Genomic DNA, 22,105 nt, shown 5'->3' with positions numbered 1-22,105 from the left:
CTCGTGGGTGGGGCTCCCGGGAGTGGGGGTGGGAAAAGCTGGGCGGGACAAGGCTTGGGGGTCGGGCTGGCGAGACAGGCGCTGTTGGGGGCTGCAGAGGCGTAGCTGGCAGAGTACGGAAGTGCGAGGGCCTGCCCTGGGGCGCCCTAGGGCCAGGGCTGTGATGCCAGGAGAGCAAGGACTGTGCCCTCGCTGAAGGCAAGGGGCCGTGGCGCCTTTCCTGGACCCAGGTTTGGGGTGGACACCAGGACGCCACTCACCGAGTACACCTGGGAGGCCGGCCGGATGTCATACTCGCTGGGCTCTGGGGGCTCGGCCTGGGCGCTGCAGCTCCCGGCACCACCTCCCACATCGTAGAGCTGCCCATCCTTGGAGGCTCTGTGGATCTCAGCCACCTGGGGCAGGGACAGGCGGGCACGCCGTGGTCGGCACCCCTAGCTCCTGACAGCCCCCAGCCCAGGCTTTCCACGAGCGGGTTCTGCGGCCCGTGGCTGCAGGCACCTGGGCACTGGACAAGCTCTAGCCCGCACGGGGCTGGCTAGGGACACTTCCAGCCAAGACGGCAAGTCGGGCTCCCCCGGGAACAAGCGGCCCCTGTGCGGTGGGCTGCCTCTCCCACCCAGAGCCCGGAGCAGGCCCCGCCCACCCCGCCGGGTGCCCACCTTCTTCAGCACACTGGCCTTGTACAGGTTGGCCACCTTGGCATTTCGGAATGTCTCGTGTTCCAGCTCCACTGCCTTGGCCTGGAGGTCAGATCTGAGGGTAGGAATGAGGTTAAGGTGTCAGGTGGGCCTGACAGGCTAACACCTCCCTGTTAGATCCTCCCTGGGGACCCTGGAGATGGCTTCGGGAAGGGCCTTGGCACAGGGATTCCGACCCGGACTGTCTGGGCCCCTGTGGTTTACTGTCCCTCAGCAGCTCCTGGCAGCCCCTCGCTTGTGGCCAAGCCTGCCCCCTGGTGAGGCTCTGGAGACTCACACCCCCTGGGAGTAAGAAGGGTCCCAATTTGGGGAGGGGGTGCCCAGATAAGCCAGGGGGGCCGGGGTTCCCGCGGTCTCCAAAGGAACAGGAGCCCGGGGACCGCGCCTCGGCACTGACGACACTCACCCATCAGTGGGACCTGCGGCCTGGCGGTTGCCGCTCAGAGCCTCCTCCAGGAGCCCCAGGCAGTGCTCACGGGCCTGCACAGGGGAGGGAAGCTGGCCAAACGGTCTCAGGCTGGGGGGGATCCTGGGGCGCAGGTGTGACGAGCTGCCCACCTCTTACCTTCACAGTGAGTCTGGGGACCTTCCTACTAGAAGCCTCTTTCAGGGGACAGTCCGCATCTGGGGGGAGGAGAGGCAAGTCCTTCCACTCTACTTTCTGCTCTCTGGCAACCCCAACCCCCCAGTGAGGCATCTCTGTACTGACCTGGGGGTACGAATTCTTCTGTCTTGGGGTCTTTGCCCTGGAAGATGACATGAGGGCCCGTGAGGCATCCTGCCCCGCAGCAAGACAGCTCCCGGTCCAGCACCAGGGAAGGGGCGGAGAGGGTGTGAGCAGGGGGCCGCCTGGACCCCACTGAGCCCCCGTCCCCTTCACCTTGCGCAGGCGCATCTGCTTCTGGTAGAAGAGATTCCATTCCCGCTTGTGGGCCTCGTCTCTGCCCTCATCCCCGCTGCCTTCAGAGCCTTCGTCGTACCTAGGAGACAGGCTGGGCGTGAGCAGTCCTGGGTCTGGGCTCTGCCCTCCCATCTCGTGTCTGGTGGGACAGTGATGTCTCCGATGCCCTGGCAGCTCGTGGGCAACACCGAAGTCCCGGCCCCAGCGTGGCCCTCCGGGCCGGGGGTGGGGGGACTACGGCACTGTGTCGCCTCTGGTCTGGCCTTAGCATCAGGGAGAGAATGCCAGACTATTTCCAGTGGGTCGGGGGCCCCTGGCCTCATGGCCCCTCACCTGCTAAAGCCCCCATAACCCCTGCGGCCTCCCTCATACAGCTCAGGGTCAAAGCCGTTCCCCTGGGAGGGCCCAATGGAGGTCTTGCTCCAGCTGCTTCTCTGCTCCAAAGCGTCCAGCTGCTTCCGCACAGCTGCAGGGTTCTGGCAGTGGTCACAGCCTTTGGCGCAGGCGGGGGGCGCATCCCCGAAGTACTTGGCAATGGCAGCGTGGCGGCACCTGGAGCAGGCAGCATAGCAGAGGCAAGGGGTGAGGGACCCACGCCGGCCAGCGTTCGTTCACCCGATCCCGAAACTCTGGTTGAGCACAGCTACGTGTCTGGCACTGTGGTAGGCATCTCATGCGAGCCTCGCAAGGCATCGCTGGGGTGCCCATTTTACAGACGAGGACAGTGAGCTGAGAGCGCGTTCGCGAAGTCGTGGGACACGCGTGTCCAGAGGAGCCAGGGCACGAACCCCATTCTGTCCTGCTTCTCTATGGAGTACTCCTCCGGGCCCCAGCCCCCTCTCCATCCTTCGGCAGTGGGGCGCCCTGGAAGGAGCATGGACTCTGGGTGCAGATGCTGACTCTGCTGCTGAGGCTGTGTCCTTGGGGAAAGCATCTGACCTCCTGAAGCCTATGCACTCTTGCCTACAAGCCGGCGCAAGAGGAGCACTGGCCCCTTGGGCGACATAAGGGCCAGGATGACGCTCTGAAGTGAGCTGCACAGCGCCCAGCACACGCTCTTTCTATCGCTCTTCACTCTTTGCCGGCGGGGAGGGAGGGAGAGAACAGCAGGCAGTGGCCCTACCCCACCTCAGCACTCTGCTCTACTTCTGTCTCCTGGTGACCTCTTCCTTGTTGTCCCCAACAAGCCTGTGTGTGCCCAGCCCGGGACCGGGGGGGTGTGGGGGGACTGCCTGAGAGCAGGAACTGGGCAGCTCAGGGCCGTCACCGTAGAGCCGGCACTGGCGAGGGCAGTGAGGAGACGCAGCTGTGGCCGGGGTCTTCCTCGGCGTACCTTCCAGGCTGGAAGAATGCACCCCCCGGGCTGGGGGCACAGTCGGTCACTGGGGCAGATGCAGAGGCCCGGGGGGCCACAGTTCTATCAGGGCTGTTACAAACAGCCATTCCTGCAGCAGGAATGTGGCACGGGGTGGGGCAGCCCGAGGGGAGATGCCGGGGCAGCGGTAGGGCTGTCTAGTCACCACATCCCAAAGACAAAAAGAGGAGCAGGTGTCACTGCTCTACCCAGAACACCTCTCAACGTGAGCACTGCCTGGGGCTGCAAGAAACACTTTGAGGAGCCAGGACCCCGAGGGCCAGGATCCAGGAATGACGACAGGTTGCGACACAGCCCCCAGGAAGCGCGGGCTGGCTGCCTTGTTTAGCTGAGGAGAGAACGGCTGGGGCCGGCTGGGAGGGCACGGCGGCCACCAGGGGGCGCTATCCCGCCACACCCAAAGCCGATGTGTAACTCATTCCATTGCTCAAGCCGGTGCGAGCGCACAGTGGCTGCCTGTCCGGCCTCCGGGAGGCTCTGGCATCCAAGTGGTGTGGCCACAGGCTGGCTTCCTTCCCCCCACCCTCCCCCAAGCCCCGACTCACTGGCGTTTTGTGCTCACACTCAAAGAGCTCCATTGACAGCAGCTCGCAGATGCGGGCTGGGGTCGGCTCCTGCCCTGCTCCGGGCACAGCCTGGTCTGCTGGGGCGGCACGACCAGCCAAATGTCAAACCAGCCAGCCCCTGGGCTCTGGCGCCCGTCCCTGACAGTCGGGCCAGGAGTGTGGAGACAGCCCCAGCCGACACTCTTTGGCAAGAACAAGAGCAGCGGCGTCCTCTCTCCTCCTCCCGGGCCGCCCCCGAGGAGCAGGCTAAGGCCAGGCCACTCCCAAGTCACTCGGGACTCCCAAGTTCTTCCCCAAGATGCCTCCCCAGAGGGCTGACTGCTTGGGTGGTCCAGCAGCTCCCCGACTATTTACTTTCTTTCCCAGGAGAAAACAGAGAGGAACCTGCCAGGGAGTCGCCTGAGGGACAGGGGCCCAAAGGTGCTCCTGAGGACGGGGTGGGAGGCAAAGGACTGGGAGAGGTGCAGGCCCCCTCCCTCGCTCCCTCCCTCCCTCCCTCCCTCCCTCCCGACTCCACCGCTCAGGTGGAACCTCCCAGGGGTCATCTTTGCCAGGGAACTGAGAGCCGACCTCCTCTTTCATCAGCTCACCGCCCAGGCCCAGCCCACACCCGCCAGGAGGGAGGAGAGGAAGAGGAGGAGGAACAGAGGAGGGCCGTGCAGACCTTCGGGGCAGGGGGCACGCACAGGAATCTGCAGCCGCAGGACCAGTTCCCAGCAGGGATTCCCTCGCCGGCGGGGGCAGCGGTGGCACTGGCTCCCTACTTCAGCGGCCGCCCCGTGTAATGTGACACTTGAATCTCCAGGACGACCAACAACACAAAAGCTAAGGCTGAGGCAGCAGCTGGCTGTCAGCGCGGAGCAGAGGCACCCAGGGAGCAGCCGCGGGTCAGGAAAGAGGCGTCCGCAAAGGAAGGAAGAGGTGTGAGCCCGGCTGGAGGGGAAGCCGGAGGAGAGGCACGCAGAGGCTGCTGGGCAACCTGCGGTTGCCCCCCAACCCCAGCACCTGAGCTCCCAGGTGAGTGGCTCCGCTCACAGATGAGGCGGGGACGAAGGGAAGGGAGCCGCCAGGGTCCCCTGTCTCAAGGGTGGAGGGCCACAATCTACCACAAGCACGGAGAGGAGGGTCCTGGGGGACACACTTGGTCGTAGTCTCTGGAGAGCCTCCCTTTCGAACTCAGGCTCTCCCTTCTCTTGCTGGGACCCAGCACGGGGCACAGGCCGAGGATGCAGCCCTCTGCTGGCTTGCTGAGCAGGCAGAGGGGCCTGGAGTGCCTGCTTACTCGGCAAGTTAGTTTAAGCTTTTCCTATTCAGGGGGCTTAAACGAGGGATTTGGCTGGCCTGGCCTAGGGGAGAACCATCGCCTGCCCACTGAGCCTCCCTTTTTCCGGGGATCAAGTCCCAGCTTCCTCCCAGGCAAGGAGGCTCAGGGCAGGGTCTGCCCGGCCACCTCGCACCTCCCAGGATGCGAACCTGTGGCAGCTCTGCCCATTGTGTCCTGGACAAAAGCCAGCAGCTGCCACCTCCTACGGGGAGCTTGGTGTTCTCAGCTCGGAGCTAGGCCCAGGTGCTCCTCCCTGGGCCCACAGAGATCCCCAGGAACCCCCAAATCTCCCTGAATGCCACGCCAGAAGCATGGGGGCCCTAAACCCAGGGTGGTGTGGGAAGGCGACAATGGTGGAAGTGAGGCTTGGGAAGGGACTGCCCCACCCCATACTTGGCCCTCTGCCGCCATCAGAATGCTGATAGTTCTCGGGCGGCACTGAGATCAGCTCTCTTGGGCAGGGCCCCGAGAGTCGAGGCTGGCTGCCTACCCCTCCTGCCTCCCTGTCCTCATGCCAGCATTACAGTCCCCTTCCCCAGGCCCCCAGATGTTCTCCCCAAAGCGAACAAGCTAGTATCTACTTAGAAGAACAACCACCCAGGTTAAGGTGGAAACCAGGGATCAGTCGACGTGTTCTTGGCTCGGCAGAGGCTGTGGGATTTGGCCTGCGCTGGTGGCTGGGGAGACTAAGAGCCCGGCCGCGAGGAGCAGTGACGGCACAGAGGGGACAGGCGCCGGCTGAGGGAGGGACGCAGCGGTGAGCCCAGGGCTTCCCCTGCCGGCCCTTATCTGTAGGACGGCCCAGGCGGGCAGGCAGCGATCAGAGTCCCTAGATCCAGAGGACACAGGTGGATGGGGGCCCCCAAACACAATCCCTGTGCGGGGACAGAAGGGTGATGCCCAGCTTCTGGGGCTGCAGGAGTAATCAGCAGCCGCAGGAGGTGCCTCCTCCTGTCCTGGAAAAGCTCCGGGGCTGGGGAAGTGGGGGCTGCTGAGGGTTCAAGTGTCATTGGACCCCACTGGAAGGCGGGACCAAGGCAGAAAGCAAGCGCAGCGCACAGTGGGCATCTCTGCCTTGCTGGTTAGGCCACCGGACCCCGCAAGACTCCCCCAACCTTCAGTTATGCCTCATTCTAGTTCTTTCTCGAACAAGACGTTGCCCAAGGGGCAGGGGTGGCTGAAACCCACCTTGACAAAATAACAGGGCAGGGCAAGGAGCCCTTGGGCCCTGAGCCATCAACACACCCTTATCAGACAGCACACATCCGCTGCCTGGGCTCTCCCCATGCAGCTGTGTCTGGAGTTCGAGTGTCAGTTCTGCAAAGAGGAAACAGGGACACTTCAGTACCAAGCGGCAGCTGTCCGGCCTGCGAGCGGCCTGCGTGCTCTGTTGCAAGGCTCTCTGTGCCAGGAGATGCCACACAAAGGCATGTTTTCTAGTCCCTCCAGCCCTGCCAGCCTTCCCTTCAGCCTGGCTCACCTTCCCCCTCCACGGGCTGCCACTCCAGCCGGGGGAGCACCCTCCGAAGGTGCCGAGAAGGGCCATGCAGGCAGCCGGGCCAGCGGAAGCCACCACTTGCTCTGGCTGCTTCTAACCGAGGCACTACTGAGCATGGGGGTGGGGGAGCTCCTCATTCACAGGCAGAAAGTACAGTTTGGGAAGGAGTGTGGTGGAGCTGAGATAGAAAGACTGGAAAAATATAGAGCATTACCAGTAGCCCCACTGCGCTTCCCTGCCCTCCGCTCTCCAAACCTGAGAAGGTTAAGAGGACAAGAGGCAGCCAGCCCCAGGACGCCCACCCTCCCTGGGCCACAGCTGGGAACACTCAGGGCTCCCTACAACGCAACAGCTGGGGCACAGGCCTCACACGGTCACCTGACGACGGCTGGTTATATCGGGCACCAGGCGTCAGGCACCCCTTGGCCTCGCTTTAAATAGCGTGCTGGAAAGCCCGCCTGGGACCTGCTGGAATGTGCCTCCGCCCTCGTAGGAGAACAGGCCCCTCCAGTCCCCCACGGTCCCCACTAAGGCTCCTCTGCTCAAGGCCAAGCTGGAAATGATAAAACAGCAACTGAAAAGCAAAGGGGGCTTCAGCCTTTGGGGCAGAACAGCCATGTCCAGCAGCCCCACTCCTGCAGACAGGATGCGGTGAGCAGCCCTGGGGCCAATCCAAGGCCCCAGAGGCCCTGGGTGTCCATGTCCGTGGCCCGCTGGTGTGGACCGACACTCTTCCGCTGCTGAGGGTTCAAGTGTCATTGGACCCCACTGGAAGGCGGGACCAAGGCAGAAAGCAAGCGCAGCGCACAGTGGGCATCTCTGCCTTGCTGGTTAGGCCACCGGACCCCGCAAGACTCCCCCAACCTTCAGTTATGCCTCATTCTAGTTCTTTCTCGAACAAGACGTTGCCCAAGGGGCAGGGGTGGCTGAAACCCACCTTGACAAAATAACAGGGCAGGGCAAGGAGCCCTTGGGCCCTGAGCCATCAACACACCCTTATCAGACAGCACACATCCGCTGCCTGGGCTCTCCCCATGCAGCTGTGTCTGGAGTTCGAGTGTCAGTTCTGCAAAGAGGAAACAGGGACACTTCAGTACCAAGCGGCAGCTGTCCGGCCTGCGAGCGGCCTGCGTGCTCTGTTGCAAGGCTCTCTGTGCCAGGAGATGCCACACAAAGGCATGTTTTCTAGTCCCTCCAGCCCTGCCAGCCTTCCCTTCAGCCTGGCTCACCTTCCCCCTCCACGGGCTGCCACTCCAGCCGGGGGAGCACCCTCCGAAGGTGCCGAGAAGGGCCATGCAGGCAGCCGGGCCAGCGGAAGCCACCACTTGCTCTGGCTGCTTCTAACCGAGGCACTACTGAGCATGGGGGTGGGGGAGCTCCTCATTCACAGGCAGAAAGTACAGTTTGGGAAGGAGTGTGGTGGAGCTGAGATAGAAAGACTGGAAAAATATAGAGCATTACCAGTAGCCCCACTGCGCTTCCCTGCCCTCCGCTCTCCAAACCTGAGAAGGTTAAGAGGACAAGAGGCAGCCAGCCCCAGGACGCCCACCCTCCCTGGGCCACAGCTGGGAACACTCAGGGCTCCCTACAACGCAACAGCTGGGGCACAGGCCTCACACGGTCACCTGACGACGGCTGGTTATATCGGGCACCAGGCGTCAGGCACCCCTTGGCCTCGCTTTAAATAGCGTGCTGGAAAGCCCGCCTGGGACCTGCTGGAATGTGCCTCCGCCCTCGTAGGAGAACAGGCCCCTCCAGTCCCCCACGGTCCCCACTAAGGCTCCTCTGCTCAAGGCCAAGCTGGAAATGATAAAACAGCAACTGAAAAGCAAAGGGGGCTTCAGCCTTTGGGGCAGAACAGCCATGTCCAGCAGCCCCACTCCTGCAGACAGGATGCGGTGAGCAGCCCTGGGGCCAATCCAAGGCCCCAGAGGCCCTGGGTGTCCATGTCCGTGGCCCGCTGGTGTGGACCGACACTCTTCCCAGAGCGGGGCCCGGGTCCCCTGGGCGTGAGTCTGCAGCTTTCTGACTTCCTAACGCCCGGAGGACGGCTGACTTTAAAGGCGAAGCTTCGGATCAACAGGCCCCGCCTTTCCGGCACAGCAGTTCAGCCCGGCCCCACCTTCCCCCTCCCTGCTCTGGAGATCACGCCCCGACTGACCAGGGTCTCCACGCAACCTCTCACTCACCAGCGGAGGCGCCCCCTCTGCGCTCCCTCCTGGGTCTTTGGGCGTCGGGGGCACAGGTGAAAAAGCCGCCCCCCACCCCCACCCCGCGCTCTCCTCCGCCTCCTCTGTGAAGGAGCGTCTCTGATGGCTACATTAGGCAGTGCAGGCCCTGGGCCAATCAGGCTGAAAAAGCCATGCCAAGTAGCCCCACGTGGGGAGGGGAAAGCAGCCCAGCTCCTGAGCCCCGGGCAAGCTCCCCCTGGGCTTCAGTCAGCCCACCGGTCCCTCCTCCAGGAATGGGACCAGCGGGCGGGCTGCCGTCCTCCTGGAAACCCGGGGAGCGAGATGCCCGGAGGCCCCAGAACAAGGGAGGGGACCACCTTCCTCTGCACACCTGCTCCACTGGTCAGTGGGAGGCGGTCTGTTCAGTGTGACCTGAGGAGAGGGGTCTTATGCTCGGGAAGGAGTTCATGAGCCTGAGACAGAAAGACTCGCAAGATCTGCCTTTGGTGACAAGTCACAGGAGGTTCTCAAAGAGCAAGTGTGGCCCGGTGAGTGACGAAAGCTGTGTTCCAGACTCCCGAGTGTGGGGTGGGGCTGATCACGCAGAGCCCTGGTCCCTGTGCTGAGCCCATCGCACGGGCCAGGCCCTCTGTGGGCTGCTCCTGGGCTGACTTATCTTGCCCGTCAAAGAGCAGGCTGCCTGAGACAGGCACCCACGGAGGGATGGCGGGGGCAGCGCTGCCAGGCCCCACTCCTGCAGTGTGACCGCGAAGTCCCTTCCTCTCTCCGGTCTCAGTGTCCCCATATGCAAAAGAAAGGAGGCAGGAGTGGATGACCCATGGCATTCTAGAATTCGATGCCTCCTAGTACATTGGAAAACTGGGATCCTGACGTCCTTTGTAGCCACGTGCGGACCCTGGGGTGGGGCGTGGGAGAAGCTGGGACGCTCTAATTGCAGGAGCCTCCCCCTTTGACAGGAGACCACCTAATCCTCCACGGAGCCATCACCTGCCTGTTACCCCCCATCATCACTTAAAACATAGCCCCCCCATCTCCAGCCGGCCCCCCACCACTCTCCTTCACCTCACACACCACAAACATCCCGGGCATGAAGGACACAGACGAAACTCCCCAAAGGTGTTGGAGGAAGGTCACTGACAGCGTGTGTGTGGGGGTGTGACCACCCCCAAAGGCCGCCTGGCCTCTGCTGTGCTGGCCGGACCCCGCCCAGAGGGGAATCACATGGGCTGGGCACTCCCGGATCCCGGCCCTGTGCTCAACCCTCCCGACAGCCTCGAGAGACGGGCACCTCATCTTCATGGAAAACGAGGAAAGGAACAGCCTCAGAGAGACGGAGCCACCCCGCGTCACAAAAGCAGGAAGAAGGCTGGCAGGATTCAAACCCAGGATGATCCGAATGCTAGTCTATGGGCGGCGGGGGCACCCGACCAGACGAGGGCAGTTATCCTGAGGGGAAGGAGATGCAGGAGGAACCCGCGCCGGCCGTCCACAGGCCCTGGAGGACCGTGAGGCGGAAGGGGGCGGAACTGGCCTGAGTGACCGCAGGTGGGACTGACGAGGTCACCAGGAGGTCCCATCATCTAACGATCAGAGCTGCCCAAGAAGGAATGGGCCGGGCTGGGCCGCAGGGGGGCTCCCCACTCGAGCAAAGGCCGCGTGCCAGAGGGAGGGCAGGGAGCCAAGTGCGGTGCAGAGGACTCGAGCGGGTGACCTTCAAGGCGGCTCTAAGGACGCTACGCTGTGGTGGCAGCGCCAGGAGTGACCGGCCTCACAGACCGCAGCCACCTGGGGGAGAACGTGCCTGGCTGAGGGACGAGGCGGTGGTAATGAGAGCTTACGGTCTGGCTCAGGCCCCTGGCCGCCTGCAGCCCTGCCCTGGCTAAGAGCTGCCTTGGGGAACAGGCCGATTCTGGGTTGGCACAGGCTGTCCCTGATCTCTCTCTGAAGAGGCGCTGGCTCCCTCGTGCCCACCGGGGAGGCGGAAGGGGAAAGGTCTGTGGCATAACGTGTCCCGACTCACTGACTCGGCCCGGACCTTCACCTTCGGCCCCTTGGGCACAACAGACAGGAGGAGGCGCTCGGTCCCGGGGCCTGGAGGCTCAGGTGCCCCTCACCTGGGGCCGGGGGCAGGGGGTGCTGGGGGGAGGGGGGAGCGGAGGGGGCTCTCTTGGTCAGCCAGGGAGGGAGGCGCTCGGTCCCGGGGCCTGGAGGCTCAGGTGCCCCTCACCTGGGGCCGGGGGGGGGGGGGGGGGGGGGGGGGGGGGAGCGGAGGGGACTCTCTTGGTCAGCCAGAGAGGCAGGTCCAAGCCAGCAAGAGAGGGAGGCTAAACGCCCCCCTGGGACGCCTGGTCCCATCCCGAGAGAGGACCCCTTGGGGAAAACTAGAAGGACATGGTGTCACCTCCACCTTCTCACAGGAAGACACCGTATGAGTAAAGAAATGGGGCTGGTGGGAGAGGTGGGGGGCCCCAGGGGGGCCCAGACCACTGCCCCCAGTCAGCTCTCAACTACGGCCGACCCTGGCCAGAAGGCCCCATGAGCCTGCTCTCGGAAGAAGCCTACCCTTCTGTCCCCACATATGATGAAAAGCAAGGGTGCCGGGCTGGCATCCTGGAGCCCCGTCTCCCCACCAGGGAGGCGCTCAGGGGCCTCCAGGGGAGCCACGCCCATCCGAGGCACCCGGCAGCACCCAGGAGTGGTGTCTAAGGCAAAGGAGAGTGCGGCCCCCTTCACGGTCAGCAACCGTGGCTGACCTCGGCCGGCTGGCAGACCCCTCCCGCGGCAGGCTCCGCCGAGCAGCCCTGCGGCGGGGCCTCAGGCTCCCTGTCACCCCCAGCTTCCCTCGCCCGGGCAGTGCCAGCTAGGCGGGGGCTGAGGGCCGCAGCGGAGCCTCCCTCGCGAGCTGTGAGCCACCAGGGCTGTGAGAGGTGAGACCTGACAAACTCGTTCTGCAGGCTGGGGTAGGTGAGAGGGCAGATTCTCTGGAGGCAGCTCCCTGGGGACTCCAGGTCCTCTCCCTGCTCTGCAGCTCAGGAGGAACCCCGGCAGGGACCCGGCACAGCATGGCAGCCTCCGACCTTGCGCTGGAGATGCGCTCCATAGGGGAGAGGCTGCTGCACAAGCTGCAGAGGCTGCCCCAGGCCGAGCCCGTGGAGATCGCGGCCTTCTCGGTCCTTGTCATTTTCACAGGTAAGCTGGGGCTCCCAGAGTCTCCTCAGCGCCCATGGCTCTTCCTGGCGTCCAGGAGAGACGAGACCACGGTTCCAGCCACGGGGCGGGCAGAGGTGGCTAGGTGGTCCCCCAGACAGAGGAGGAGAAGCAGATGCCCCTGGGGGGAGCCAGGGGACTCCCCCCAGTCCTGACATGCTGCTCCAGGAAACGGGTGTGCTGGGCTCCAGGGCCCAGAGGTGTCTCTGGCACCCCAACCCACAGATGGAGGGAGCAGAGCTCTGCGGGCCGGCACGGGGCCAGTCACGCCTCTTCCCAGACTCTCGGGTATTTCTGACCGCCAAGCCAGGGCTCTGGTGAAGGTCCTCCGGGCCCCCCAGAGGGGCCTCTTTGGAAGTACGGCGGGCGTTCCTTCCCTCCTCGCCTCTGAGTTTCCGGTGCTCTCTGCCCCCCCGCCCCCCCAGCCACCGTGCTGCTGCTCCTGCTGACAGCCGCCGGCTACCGCTGCTGCCGCCCTGGGCGGGGGGGCAGGAGGGCCCTGGTGGGACCCGTGACCCCACCATGAGGGCCAGGGCGGCGGCCGGGGAGGAGCTGGAGAGGAGACCGCCAAAGCCGCGACCCAGGGGCCCAGCCTGGCCCTGCAGCCCTCAGCCCTCAAGACGAAGACCCACGGGCCCAGCCCTGGCCTAGCCCGGGAGCCCAGACACTGACTGAGAGCTGGAGCCTCGTCCAGGAAATAAGGGCTGTTCCGGCCACAAAACTCTCGCCTGACGGTGAACACAGGGTGCCGAGGAGGAGCCGACTGTTTCTAAGACAGAAAACCACCGGGGGTTCTGTGCCTACCTGCGTTTTCTAACAAAACACACAGGTGGGGTCCCCACACCTGGAGAACGGCCCGCACGTGTGGGGAGCTGGCCTCAAGGCTCCCACGCCAAAGAGGAGCAGGCCCATCGGAGAGGGGCTTTGCGCAGTAGCTCCCGAGTCCCAAGCTCCCCCCAGAGCGCGGACACGTCCGTGTTCCATTCCAGTATTTGCCTGTTTCTTTCCCAGTAAAAGCTTTCTGGCTATGTGTTTCTGTGGTGCCAGACTCCCTGGGCTGGGTTATGTGCATCAGGCGGGCAGCCGTGCCAGAATTCCAGGGACATGGCCAGTGACCGTCCCTTGCAGGCCTCCGCTCTCCCCGTGCTCTCGGAAGCTGGAAAAACATGCAGGCAGGAACGCCACGTGAGAGGGAAGGCTGCGGAACCCGGGGAGGGCTGCGGTGCCGGTGGAGGCTGCGTCTGCACCAGGCAGGTGCCGGGCTCAGGACTGCCACGCCACGGTCACCACTGCCATTAACCAGTCACCACTGCCATTAACCGGAGCCTGCACACCCCGTCCTACCAGGCTCAGGCCACTGGGTGTTCCCAAACTTCCGCGATAAGAGAGGTGAGGCCCCTACTACTGTCCATAACCCGCATCCTGCCCGTTCCGTCCTTTCCCCAACGTGCGCCGGACTGTCTGCGTTCAAATCCTCACCCTCCCACCCCCGCCAGCTACGAAATGGAGGTCAGTGACTCAACCTCTCCAAGCCATGCTTCCTCCCCTGTGAAGTGGGGCTAATCCTGGTCCCCACCTCCTGGGCTAAGCCTGTAAGGATAAACCGAGAAGACCTTGACACAGTGCTGGGCATATCCTAAGACCTCCACTGATATGAAGCGTCGTTATCTGCCCCTCTAAATAGGGGGCCAAGCCAGAGCAATGTGCACTCATTTTAAGGACTGGGCCTGCTGACATGCAACACTGCCTGGCCCCTTTCCCTTCGGTTTACTTTCTCTCCCACAGAACTTTCCAGGTAGAGCTACAAAGCCAGGAACGAGGGCAGGGGAGGCAGAGGCTCACGCGGTACCCACCCCCCCACCCCCACCCCGACACACACACGCACACGCACACAACCCTGGTCCGCCCGGGGCCATAAAGAAGTCTGCATTCTTTATGCGCCTCTGTCATCTTGGCCTGTGCAGCCCATGCTCTGCCTGCCTTGAGGCAGAGCCCCATCTACTCAGAAAACAGGGAGTGGAGAGGGGATGCCAGCCCCTGCCACTCCCCTGCGGCCCCACCGTCTCCAGCTGACAGGCAGGCAGGAGAAGCTCTCTCTCTGGTTGGTTTCACTTCCTGGTGTCCAGGGACTTCTCTGACGGGCTTGGTTTGGGCTGAAGACCCAGAGAGGAGCGCTTTCATAGAAAATAAAAGAAGTTCAAGAATCTGTCTGTACTCTCTACCACCCCCACCACACCACAAAAGAATGGGACTCGGAAAAATAATGATAACCATGATAATACTTGCAACAACGGTGAGGATAAAGATAGCTAAAATTCACTGAGGACTCATCCCCCGATCAGGCAGTGTCTTAAGCATTTTGATGCAGACAAATTCATTTAGTGATCACGACAACCTCAATGCCAAATGTACCATTATTATCCCCATTTTAAAGATGAGGAAATACGTAACCTCCCTAAATCTGACCAGCTGAAAAGTGGCAGAGCCAGCCTCTGGGCACCCCCCACCTGGCTCCAGAGCCCCTGCTCACCACACCCGCGGCCCCAGGCCTCCAGCTGTAGTATTGATAAGGCTCTCACTCCATTATCCACCACCTACAATACCAACCCTAGATCCCAAACAGCCACACCCCAAACCCTTCTCAAAGTAACCTCCCTATAAGCGGGTGTGCCCTAAGAGTTAAGAGCTGGGGTGGGGCCCAGCTATGTCTCCCTCCCAGAAGGAAAACAGAGGGAGGGTGGGAGGATGTGAAGCCCCGCCCTTTCCAGTCCCAGCACCAACAGCTGGAGGGTCCCCGGGAAGCCCTCAGGTCAGGAGATGCTCCAACAGTGTAGCAGCCTGTTCCTCGTGTGACTTTTCCTTAAGTGAGTTACTTCAGCATCAAGAACATCCTTCCTCAGTGTAGGTGACGCTGAGCCTCTTTCCAGAAAAGATTCAGGCTCCCTGGTCCAGCTGCCAAGAAGTCGGCAGACCTGGGCACCGACAGGTTGACAGGAGGTTCATTCGCGTTTTCCTCCTCCAGGCCAGGCAGTATTTAACTGCTGACTCCAAATAAGATTCTGTCCCTCCCCTTGGAGGGATTACGGGGGCGGCCCGCTGAGCCCCGCCACCAATGGCTCCCCTGAAGCTGTCACACCAGGTCCCAGGCAGGCTCCAATCCCACTCGGCTCAACCAACCAGATCTGCTCCAGCACAAGAGCAGCCTGACGTACTCTGCCTGGTCCTCTGGGGAAGATGGGCATGGAGAGGAGGCAGCAATTCCCCCATCATGGCAAAGAATGAACAGGTACAGCAAGGCAGGTGGTGACCATGGAAGGGGCAGCCATCAGGCTGTCTGAGCCCCAGAGAACATCTGGCTGACTCTGGCCGCCACACCTCTCTGTTCCCACCGCCATGCCCCCCTGGACCAAGCTGCCAGCAGCGCCTGCTTGCGATCACTGCCGCAGCGTCCCAGCGCTGATCTCCCCGGCCTCTTTATGCCTTCACCGCCCGTGGCCTCCGCTCCACCACTGACCACGACGGTGGTCTCTCAGTCCCTCACTAGGGTTTCACTCTACACTTCAGATCTGTGCAGTTTACTGTCCATTATGTTACGCCTTAGTAGAAACTACAGTAAAGCCACCGGTGCAAGAATCTTATTAGCAAAACTTGGCAGAGCAGACAAAACAGTTTTCTCCTGTTTTCCCAAACTTTAACATTTGAAAGCAATCTACAGATAACGACATATTTACTTGGGGGTAATAACTAATTGCAGACCATAAAAAACTGAGGACAGGGTGTTTCCCTGGTGGCCTAGAGGTTAGGATTTTGGGCTTCCACTGCCGTGGCCGGGGTTCAACCCCTGGTCAGGGAACTGAGATCCCTCAAGCCGCACGGCAATAACAAGATAATAGTTTAAAAAATAAAAGTTAAAAAACAAAAACGAAAACTAAAGACAAATTAACTTTGTCCTTAGTAAAAGTCTCCTCGCTCTCCTCGGGAACCGGCTGCCTACCCTGGAACACCGTCTCCTCATTCTAACTCCTGCGTCGGCCTCCCATCTCAACTTCAACATCGCTCCTCCCGGGGGGAGTCCCCTCAGGCCCCGGGCCAGGCTATGCCATGGGCACCAACGGCATTCTCTACCTCTTCCCATCACATCATTCCCTTCCTGGTGATCATTTCAGAAGGATTTTCCGATCAGGGCCAGCAGTTAATTGAAAAAGTAATTAAAGCAACGTTTGTGTACCCGAGACGTACGTTCTCTACACCTCTCATTTGAAATGGAAACATACTGACGCACATTCCTTGGTCAATCTTTTTGATGCAGGGCCGAGGTCTTTCCTCCGAGTGTGGGTTTGCCGACCAGAGTTCCTGAATTGTCTATTTGCTAATTTTGATTTCTTTAAGGCAGAATAAGAACTTGAAGACATCTGCAAGGAAACCTGAGTGTGAAACACTTCTGCATTTTTAGGAAATGTTTACAGTTGTCTTGTCCATATCTATTTTTGACCGGAACAGCTGGGTCCAAACCCCCAAGCAGTAACTTCTTAGCTGTGTGACCTTGGGTAAGTTACTTAACCTCTCTGTGCCTGTTCCCCAGTTGTAAAACTGGGGTTTCAGCTATTATCACTACTTCATTTTTATGTAATGTTAAGTGCAATTATGTAATTACAATAACAAGTACAACTGCCACAAAACAGGTTTGGGAACAAGCAGCTGACGCTTAATAAGCATCCAAATAAGCTAATGGAGTGGAAGTCCGAGGGTGTGCTGAGACCAGCCTGCTGGCTCTGAGCATTCAGCAGGCCAAGGGCGTTAGTCAGAGTGTTTTACAGAAGGAAATGCGAAGCGGCAGGTAAGCCAAGGTCAATTAAGCCAGGATAGTTAAGAAGGACTTCAAGGAACTTTCCCATCATCTCCTCCAGCCCCGGCTGCATGTCAGAATCACACGATGATGGCTTCCCTGGTGGCACAGTGGTTAAGAATCCACCTGCCAATGCAGGGGACACATGTTTGAGCCCTGGTCCGGGAAGATCCCACATGCCGCGGAGCAACTAAGCCCGTGCACCACAACTACTGAGCCTGAGCTCTAGAGCCTGCGAGTCACAACTACTGAGCCTGCCTATCACAACTGCCGCAGCCTGCGTGCCTAAAGCCCGTGCTCCGCAACAAGAGAAGCCACCGCAATGAGAAGCCCGTGCACCGCAACGAAGAGTAGCCCCCGCTCGCCGCAACTAGAGAGAACCCGCGCGCAGCAACGAAGACCCAACGCGGCCAAAAACTACAATAATAAATTAAATAAATTTAAAAAAAAAGAAAACACTAAATTTAGAAAAAAAAGGAGAATCACCTGACGAGCTTTACCAAGCACAGGGCTCTGACACGCCCAGAGGCTGATCTCTGGCTACCAGGTGGGGCCTGGGCACCGGCATTCAGAAAAGCTCCCGGATGATTGGAACAGGCAGGGTTGAGGACCGCTACCCTAGAATGTAACCCCGGGAGGGCAGGGCCTGCCTCTCTCGCTCACGACTGGACACGCAGCACCTGGCACAGTTCTTGGGCACCGTGGGCACTCGACTCCCGTCTTTCAAGGAGGGAATGGCAGCCACCAGGTTCCACGAGCAGGGGCACAGGCCCCACTCCTGCTTCCCAGCTGCCCCATCACCCCAGGGGGTGGGAACCCACACGAAGCAGCTGCGGCTGGGCCTAAGCGGCACACAAAGACACCAAGGGGGAAGCTGGGCCTCCACAAGAACCCGGGGCCTCGATGGTGATAAACACCCACACGCTGGTTCCAGGAGGTGCCAGCTGGAGCCGCGGTTAATCATCAAGCCGGCGCCACAGGAAGTGAGCGGCCATGCGTGGCAGCCTCAGCCCTGGCGCCTCCGGAGCTCTGGGCAGGTCCTTTCCGTAGACGCGTCATCCGGATTGAGAGGAGGGGAAGGACCCAGCCACAGGTGAGGTGGACGGGCGGCCTGGGGCAAGGGCCCCGGATCCAGTCTCTTCCCCCACCCACCCCAAGTCTGACCTCTCTCAGCCAGGACACCCCAATCCACGCGCCCTGAACAGCCCCCCAAAACAGCATCACAACGAGGGCAGAACACGGCGGAGGGGGTAAGTGTGAAAGGCTGAAAGAGAACGCGGTTGCTAGGCAACGGGCCCTAGCCCACCTTTGTTTGCTCTGGTGACAGCAAGCAGGTCTGGTCAGGGGCAGTCAGCAATGCGGCCACCTTTTCCTCGCAAGAGGTGCTTCTCTGAGTCACAGTGCAGCTCTGGTCACCTGGCGGCTTCTTCAGCTCAGGTCCCCCAAAGTGTGGGGCCTTGAAGGATTACCCTGATCCGCCTGCCCTCTCTTTAGGATACAGGAGCATAAACAGCAGACCCAGGTAATGGCTCCTTCCTTCGCCGCCTTTACTCCCTTCAACTGGCTACAGACTCACAGCCTGCCCATCTCAGCTGTGTTTCAAGATTAGTTAGTCCTTCTGTTCTCACCTGCCTCTAAGGAAGCCTACAGAGGCCTCCGCTTGAGACCATCCACTCCTGGGCTCCTGTGCTGATCTCTCAAAATGCCTCCCAAATGTTTGGCAACCGAGGCAGGGAACCCAGGAAGGGTCTACCGCGCTGCTTTTTAGATTCTGGCTGAGCGGTTCTCAGGGATGGGGGAGAAAGTCCTGCTCACAGCAGGGCTGCTCAGGAAAGGACTGGAGAAGCCAGGGGCAGCCTCCAGGAAGAACTCGAGGGACCCCTCTCTCTTGGTGCCAGTCCCTGCTTTTGCTTCTGCGGAGGAAGAAAGCCCATTCGTTGCTTGCTGGAGGCATCGAGCCCAATGACCCACCATCCCTCCAATGCCCGCTAGCTACAGAGGTGGCCGCCGTTCTCTGAGATCGCACCAGAGGGTGAAGTTGGGGGCAGGGAGTAGCACCTGGGACAGGGCCTTGGAGAAGCCCCTGCACTCAGGGCCTCTGTCCCCACTTTTCCAGGTTCACATGGACAGACTACTAACAAAACGCGCCTGGAAGGATGAGTTCTGGCAGAACCCCTTGGACCAGGGGGGCCTGGTAGTGATCTGCTTGTTCATCATTACGGTCCTGTTTCTCATCTTGTTTGCTATTGTGTTTGGTTTACTCCCCCCACTCGATAGGGTCAACCAGTGTGAAGAGTCGTGACCTGACTTTCTGTGGGCCGAGAAGGGGGCCACTGTTATACACTCTCAAAACACCATGTACCTTTTCTCCAAAGCCCTTTCAACAGTCTGGAATCATACATTTTTCATGTGATTATCTGATAAGTGCCTGTCTTCCCCACTGGTCCAGGCAACAAAAAGCAGGGGCTGGGTCTCTTTCTGTTCCCCATTGTACCCCCTTTTCTGATGTGCCCTCGCACAGAGTCAGTATCAATCAATATTTGCTGGTTGAATAAATGAATGAATGAACAAATGAGCAAATGAATGGATAAACAGAGGGATGCTGGGCCGTTGGCTCCCCCAGCCTGGAGACCCTAGGAGATGACAGAGCCCAGTACAATCTAGGCCTAAACCAAAGCTGTTTTTCCCATCTCAGACAGGGTCCAGAGGCCTCTAGGCTGGAGGAAGGTTGCTTTGAACCTAATTACTGTTCCTTTTTACACGCAAAGGTAAATTTGGCCCTGTCATAAATAATCAAATGCATTTCATGGCCACGCTCAGGGAAAGTAGCTGCACACAAAGAAGAGAGGAAGCCATCTGGACACCCCACGCTGGCCTCATTCATGTGACCCAAGTGTCTTTTCTCTTGGTCCCAGAGATGCCCAGGTATCCCTCACAGGGTCCCCAGCCCCCATGCACCCCAGACCCTACAACGCAGCCCTTGTAGAAATGTCCCCGCCTCTGCCAAAGCCACCAAGCAGGCCTGTCCCTCGCTGCCAAGTGCCCTCCCTTTGCAAACAGCTGCTTCAACGTCAACCTCAAACCAGGCTATTCTTAGAAAAAGGGCAAGCATCTGGTGAGGAAGGGGCTTTGCCTTCGTGCTATATACCGTTTATGCAATGAAGAAACATTCCTTTTTACTCAAAGAGCAATTTCAAATCCAGCCACACCAGCCATGTTCACTCTGTCCCAGGGCCTGGAAGTCCTGGAATCTGACACCCTCATGTGTAGCAAATGAGATAGAAGAGATGAGGCTGCACACGGGGCAACAGGAGGCCCACTGATGCCCGGACCCCTGACACTCTAACAGGTCCCAGCTCTCTGGTATGAGACAGAAAGCAGGACCTGTCCTCTTGCCTGGCGAGTTGCTGCAGCCCAGAGGGATACGACAGAGCTAAGCTTCCAGACAGCTCCACAGAGCCTCAGACTCACCCCAAACAAGAATCCAGCCAGGGCGACTTCCAGCAGAGGGGACTCTGACAGCCAGCAAGGACACTGAGCCCTTTCGCGACAAGCGCTTTGCTCGGGGAACCGAAGAAGGCCTCATTTAGCAACTCACTATGCTAGTGCCTGAAAAGGGCTCTGGTTGCAATGGCTGTGCGCGAGGGTGCCGGCCGCCTCTGCCGGGCGTGGTCTTGCCACAGAGGCCAAATGAGACATGGCGGCTTGGAGAAGGAAATAGCTTCAGCCTAGGAGCCACAGACTTGGTGAATAGGAGGGGGTGGGAATCAGAACACACGGCCCAAATAAGTGCCTCTCTGGTTTCCAGAAGAAAGGCCCAAACATCTGATGGGCACCACCAGTACCATGCACCTAAGCAACTCCATGTTTCAAGAATCCAGTCTTGCAAAAACCAAGATGGCATGTGTGTATGAAAATGTGCATATCACTGAAAATTGGGAAATGGGGGATTAGTGGCATCCGTGAGGGATCTTAGTTCCCCGACTAGGGATTGAACCCCGGCCCTCGGCAGTGAAAGCACCGAGTCCTAACCACTGGACCGCCAGGGAACTCCCAACCACGACCTCTCTGGACAATGGTCTGTTCATCTCTTAAGTCCGAAGCAATCAATTCTGCCTCATCTACCTTACAGGGTTGTCCAACGAGATCTGACCAGCGAGAGCAGAGCAATCAAAGAGGGTTTTCGAGCAAAGGGCTACACCAGTGCAGGTGCTCCCAGCTGGTCCAGAGTGCTCTGGATGTCCCTCACACAGCGCGCCCACAGCTGCTCGTGCCCAGGGCTCTCCCCGCCACAATCTGCCTGTCGCTGAGCAGCCATCGGGCTCTTTCACGGCCCCCACCGCCAGCAGATGCAGATCAAATAGATAAGTGGGTTCCAAGTAGGCAGGCTGGTATGTTAGAAAAGCCCCTGCCCTCCCAGGACACAAGCTGGGCCGCGTGTCTCTGTTTGCGTCTGGGATGAGAGTGAGTACTCCACAAGTGAAGCCAGTGGTACAGCTCAGCGGCACGCGATGACCACGATGCCAGTGGCCCAGAGCTGGTCACACCCCTTGGACCTGAGTCACCCATGGTGCCAGCCCCTCCAGCAGTGGGTGGCGTGGGATGGGCGGATGACCACCCAAGATACTCAACGAATCCTCAGGGTGCCAGAGTTTCTGGGGCCTTCCGCAGAAAGGTGGGACGGTACCAACTTCCATGCTCCGACAGGAAATATTCCCACACGATGGCTTTCAGCAGGCAGGGGTCCCTTGCCGGCCCAAGAACTGCCCTATGTTAGCTGGTTAACTAGCGGTGCTGGGAGAGGAAAAGATCTCACTAACACTTGTTTCCACATACAAGATAAGTCACTCACCCCGATTCTTCACAGAAGGCCACCAGGGCATCAAAGGCCAAGACAGCAGCTTTATCGGATGCTTTGTTCCCTCTCTTTTCCTGGAGACAAGAAACGACCATTCAGTAAAAGTCTTACATAGTTGGACTACCCTGTAGCCCAACAAATGGTGAGAGAGAAAATATCAAATAACACTAATAAAGCCATTTACAAAACAGAGTCCCCACACCTGACCATGCATCGGAATCACCTGGGTAACTTTAAAAGACCTGAGACCCAATTCAGCAAGACTACTGAGTTGAACTTTCTGAACCTGGAGCTCCAGGGAGTTTATATTTTCAAAAAGCTGCTCAGGTGATTCTCATGCAAAGGGCCCGGGGAATGGCATTTGGGAATCACTGTATAATATGACCTAATTTAATAAGAGTTAAATACATACATGAGTGTGTGAAGGAACATACTAACCTCTGTGTGTGTGGAAGGACATACACTAAACGTTGACAGTCATTACTTCTGAGTGTTGGGATTATACATTACTTGCCTTTTGGTACATGGCTGTTTGTTAAATTTTCCTCTTAAAAAATTGTGAAGGGACTTCCCTGGTGGTCCAGTGGTTAAGACTTTGCCTTCCAATGCAGGGGTTGAGGGTTCGATCCCTGGTCGG

At 59.8% G+C, this 22,105-nt stretch overlaps 3 protein-coding genes across 5 annotated transcripts; 2 read left to right on the top strand and 1 right to left on the bottom strand.

Annotated features, from left to right (window-relative positions):
- Positions 1-37: 37 nt before the first annotated feature.
- LOC102984714 (ATP-dependent DNA helicase Q5) lies at positions 38-21,658 on the bottom strand. 2 transcript variants are annotated; one of them, XM_028487249.2, is made up of 8 exons: positions 21,463-21,658; positions 1,936-2,154; positions 1,582-1,681; positions 1,411-1,447; positions 1,267-1,325; positions 1,108-1,181; positions 663-756; positions 38-395 (listed from the first exon to the last, which is right to left on the bottom strand). In XM_028487249.2, exons 1-8 carry the CDS (start codon positions 21,561-21,563, stop codon positions 147-149), a joined length of 933 nt encoding a protein of 310 aa, XP_028343050.2. In that variant the 5' UTR covers positions 21,564-21,658; the 3' UTR covers positions 38-146. The 2 variants fall into 2 exon arrangements, with proteins under 2 accessions (XP_028343050.2, XP_054939595.1); XM_055083620.1 differs by lacking the exon at positions 1,108-1,181 and having other exon boundaries at positions 663-743.
- SMIM5 (small integral membrane protein 5) lies at positions 11,512-14,379 on the top strand. Its single transcript, XM_007099748.4, has 2 exons — positions 11,512-11,746; positions 12,190-14,379. The coding sequence occupies exons 1-2, from the start codon at positions 11,620-11,622 to the stop codon at positions 12,288-12,290; spliced, it is 228 nt and encodes a 75-aa protein (XP_007099810.1). The 5' UTR covers positions 11,512-11,619; the 3' UTR covers positions 12,291-14,379.
- Positions 16,174-19,851, top strand: ERLN (endoregulin). 2 transcript variants are annotated; one of them, XM_007099747.3, is made up of 2 exons: positions 16,174-16,311; positions 18,727-19,851. In XM_007099747.3, the coding sequence occupies exon 2, from the start codon at positions 18,733-18,735 to the stop codon at positions 18,910-18,912; it is 180 nt and encodes a 59-aa protein (XP_007099809.1). In that variant the 5' UTR covers positions 16,174-16,311; positions 18,727-18,732; the 3' UTR covers positions 18,913-19,851. The 2 variants fall into 2 exon arrangements, with proteins under 2 accessions (XP_007099809.1, XP_054939596.1); XM_055083621.1 differs by having other exon boundaries at positions 16,207-17,860.
- Positions 21,659-22,105: the final 447 nt, after the last annotated feature.

The sequence above is a fragment of the Physeter macrocephalus genome, unplaced genomic scaffold (assembly GCF_002837175.3).
Source record: "Physeter macrocephalus isolate SW-GA unplaced genomic scaffold, ASM283717v5 random_996, whole genome shotgun sequence".
NCBI lineage: Eukaryota > Metazoa > Chordata > Mammalia > Artiodactyla > Physeteridae > Physeter > Physeter macrocephalus.
This window is presented reverse-complemented; position numbering and strand designations above follow the sequence as displayed.

Bases quoted from the DNA above. Each gene is read 5' to 3' on its own strand.
- SMIM5 (XM_007099748.4), top strand. From the start codon at position 11,620: ATGGCAGCCTCCGACCTTGCGCTGGAGATGCGCTCCATAGGGGAGAGG. The intron at 11,747-12,189 runs GTAAGCTGGGGC...CCGCCCCCCCAG, and splicing joins GGTCCTTGTCATTTTCACAG to CCACCGTGCTGCTGCTCCTG.
- ERLN (XM_007099747.3), top strand. From the start codon at position 18,733: ATGGACAGACTACTAACAAAACGCGCCTGGAAGGATGAGTTCTGGCAG.
- LOC102984714 (XM_028487249.2), bottom strand. From the start codon at position 21,563: ATGGTCGTTTCTTGTCTCCAGGAAAAGAGAGGGAACAAAGCATCCGAT. The intron at 1,448-1,581 runs GTGAAGGGGACG...GTCATCTTCCAG, and splicing joins AGCAGATGCGCCTGCGCAAG to GGCAAAGACCCCAAGACAGA. The intron at 1,182-1,266 runs GTAAGAGGTGGG...TCCCCTGTGCAG, and splicing joins TCCCCAGACTCACTGTGAAG to GCCCGTGAGCACTGCCTGGG.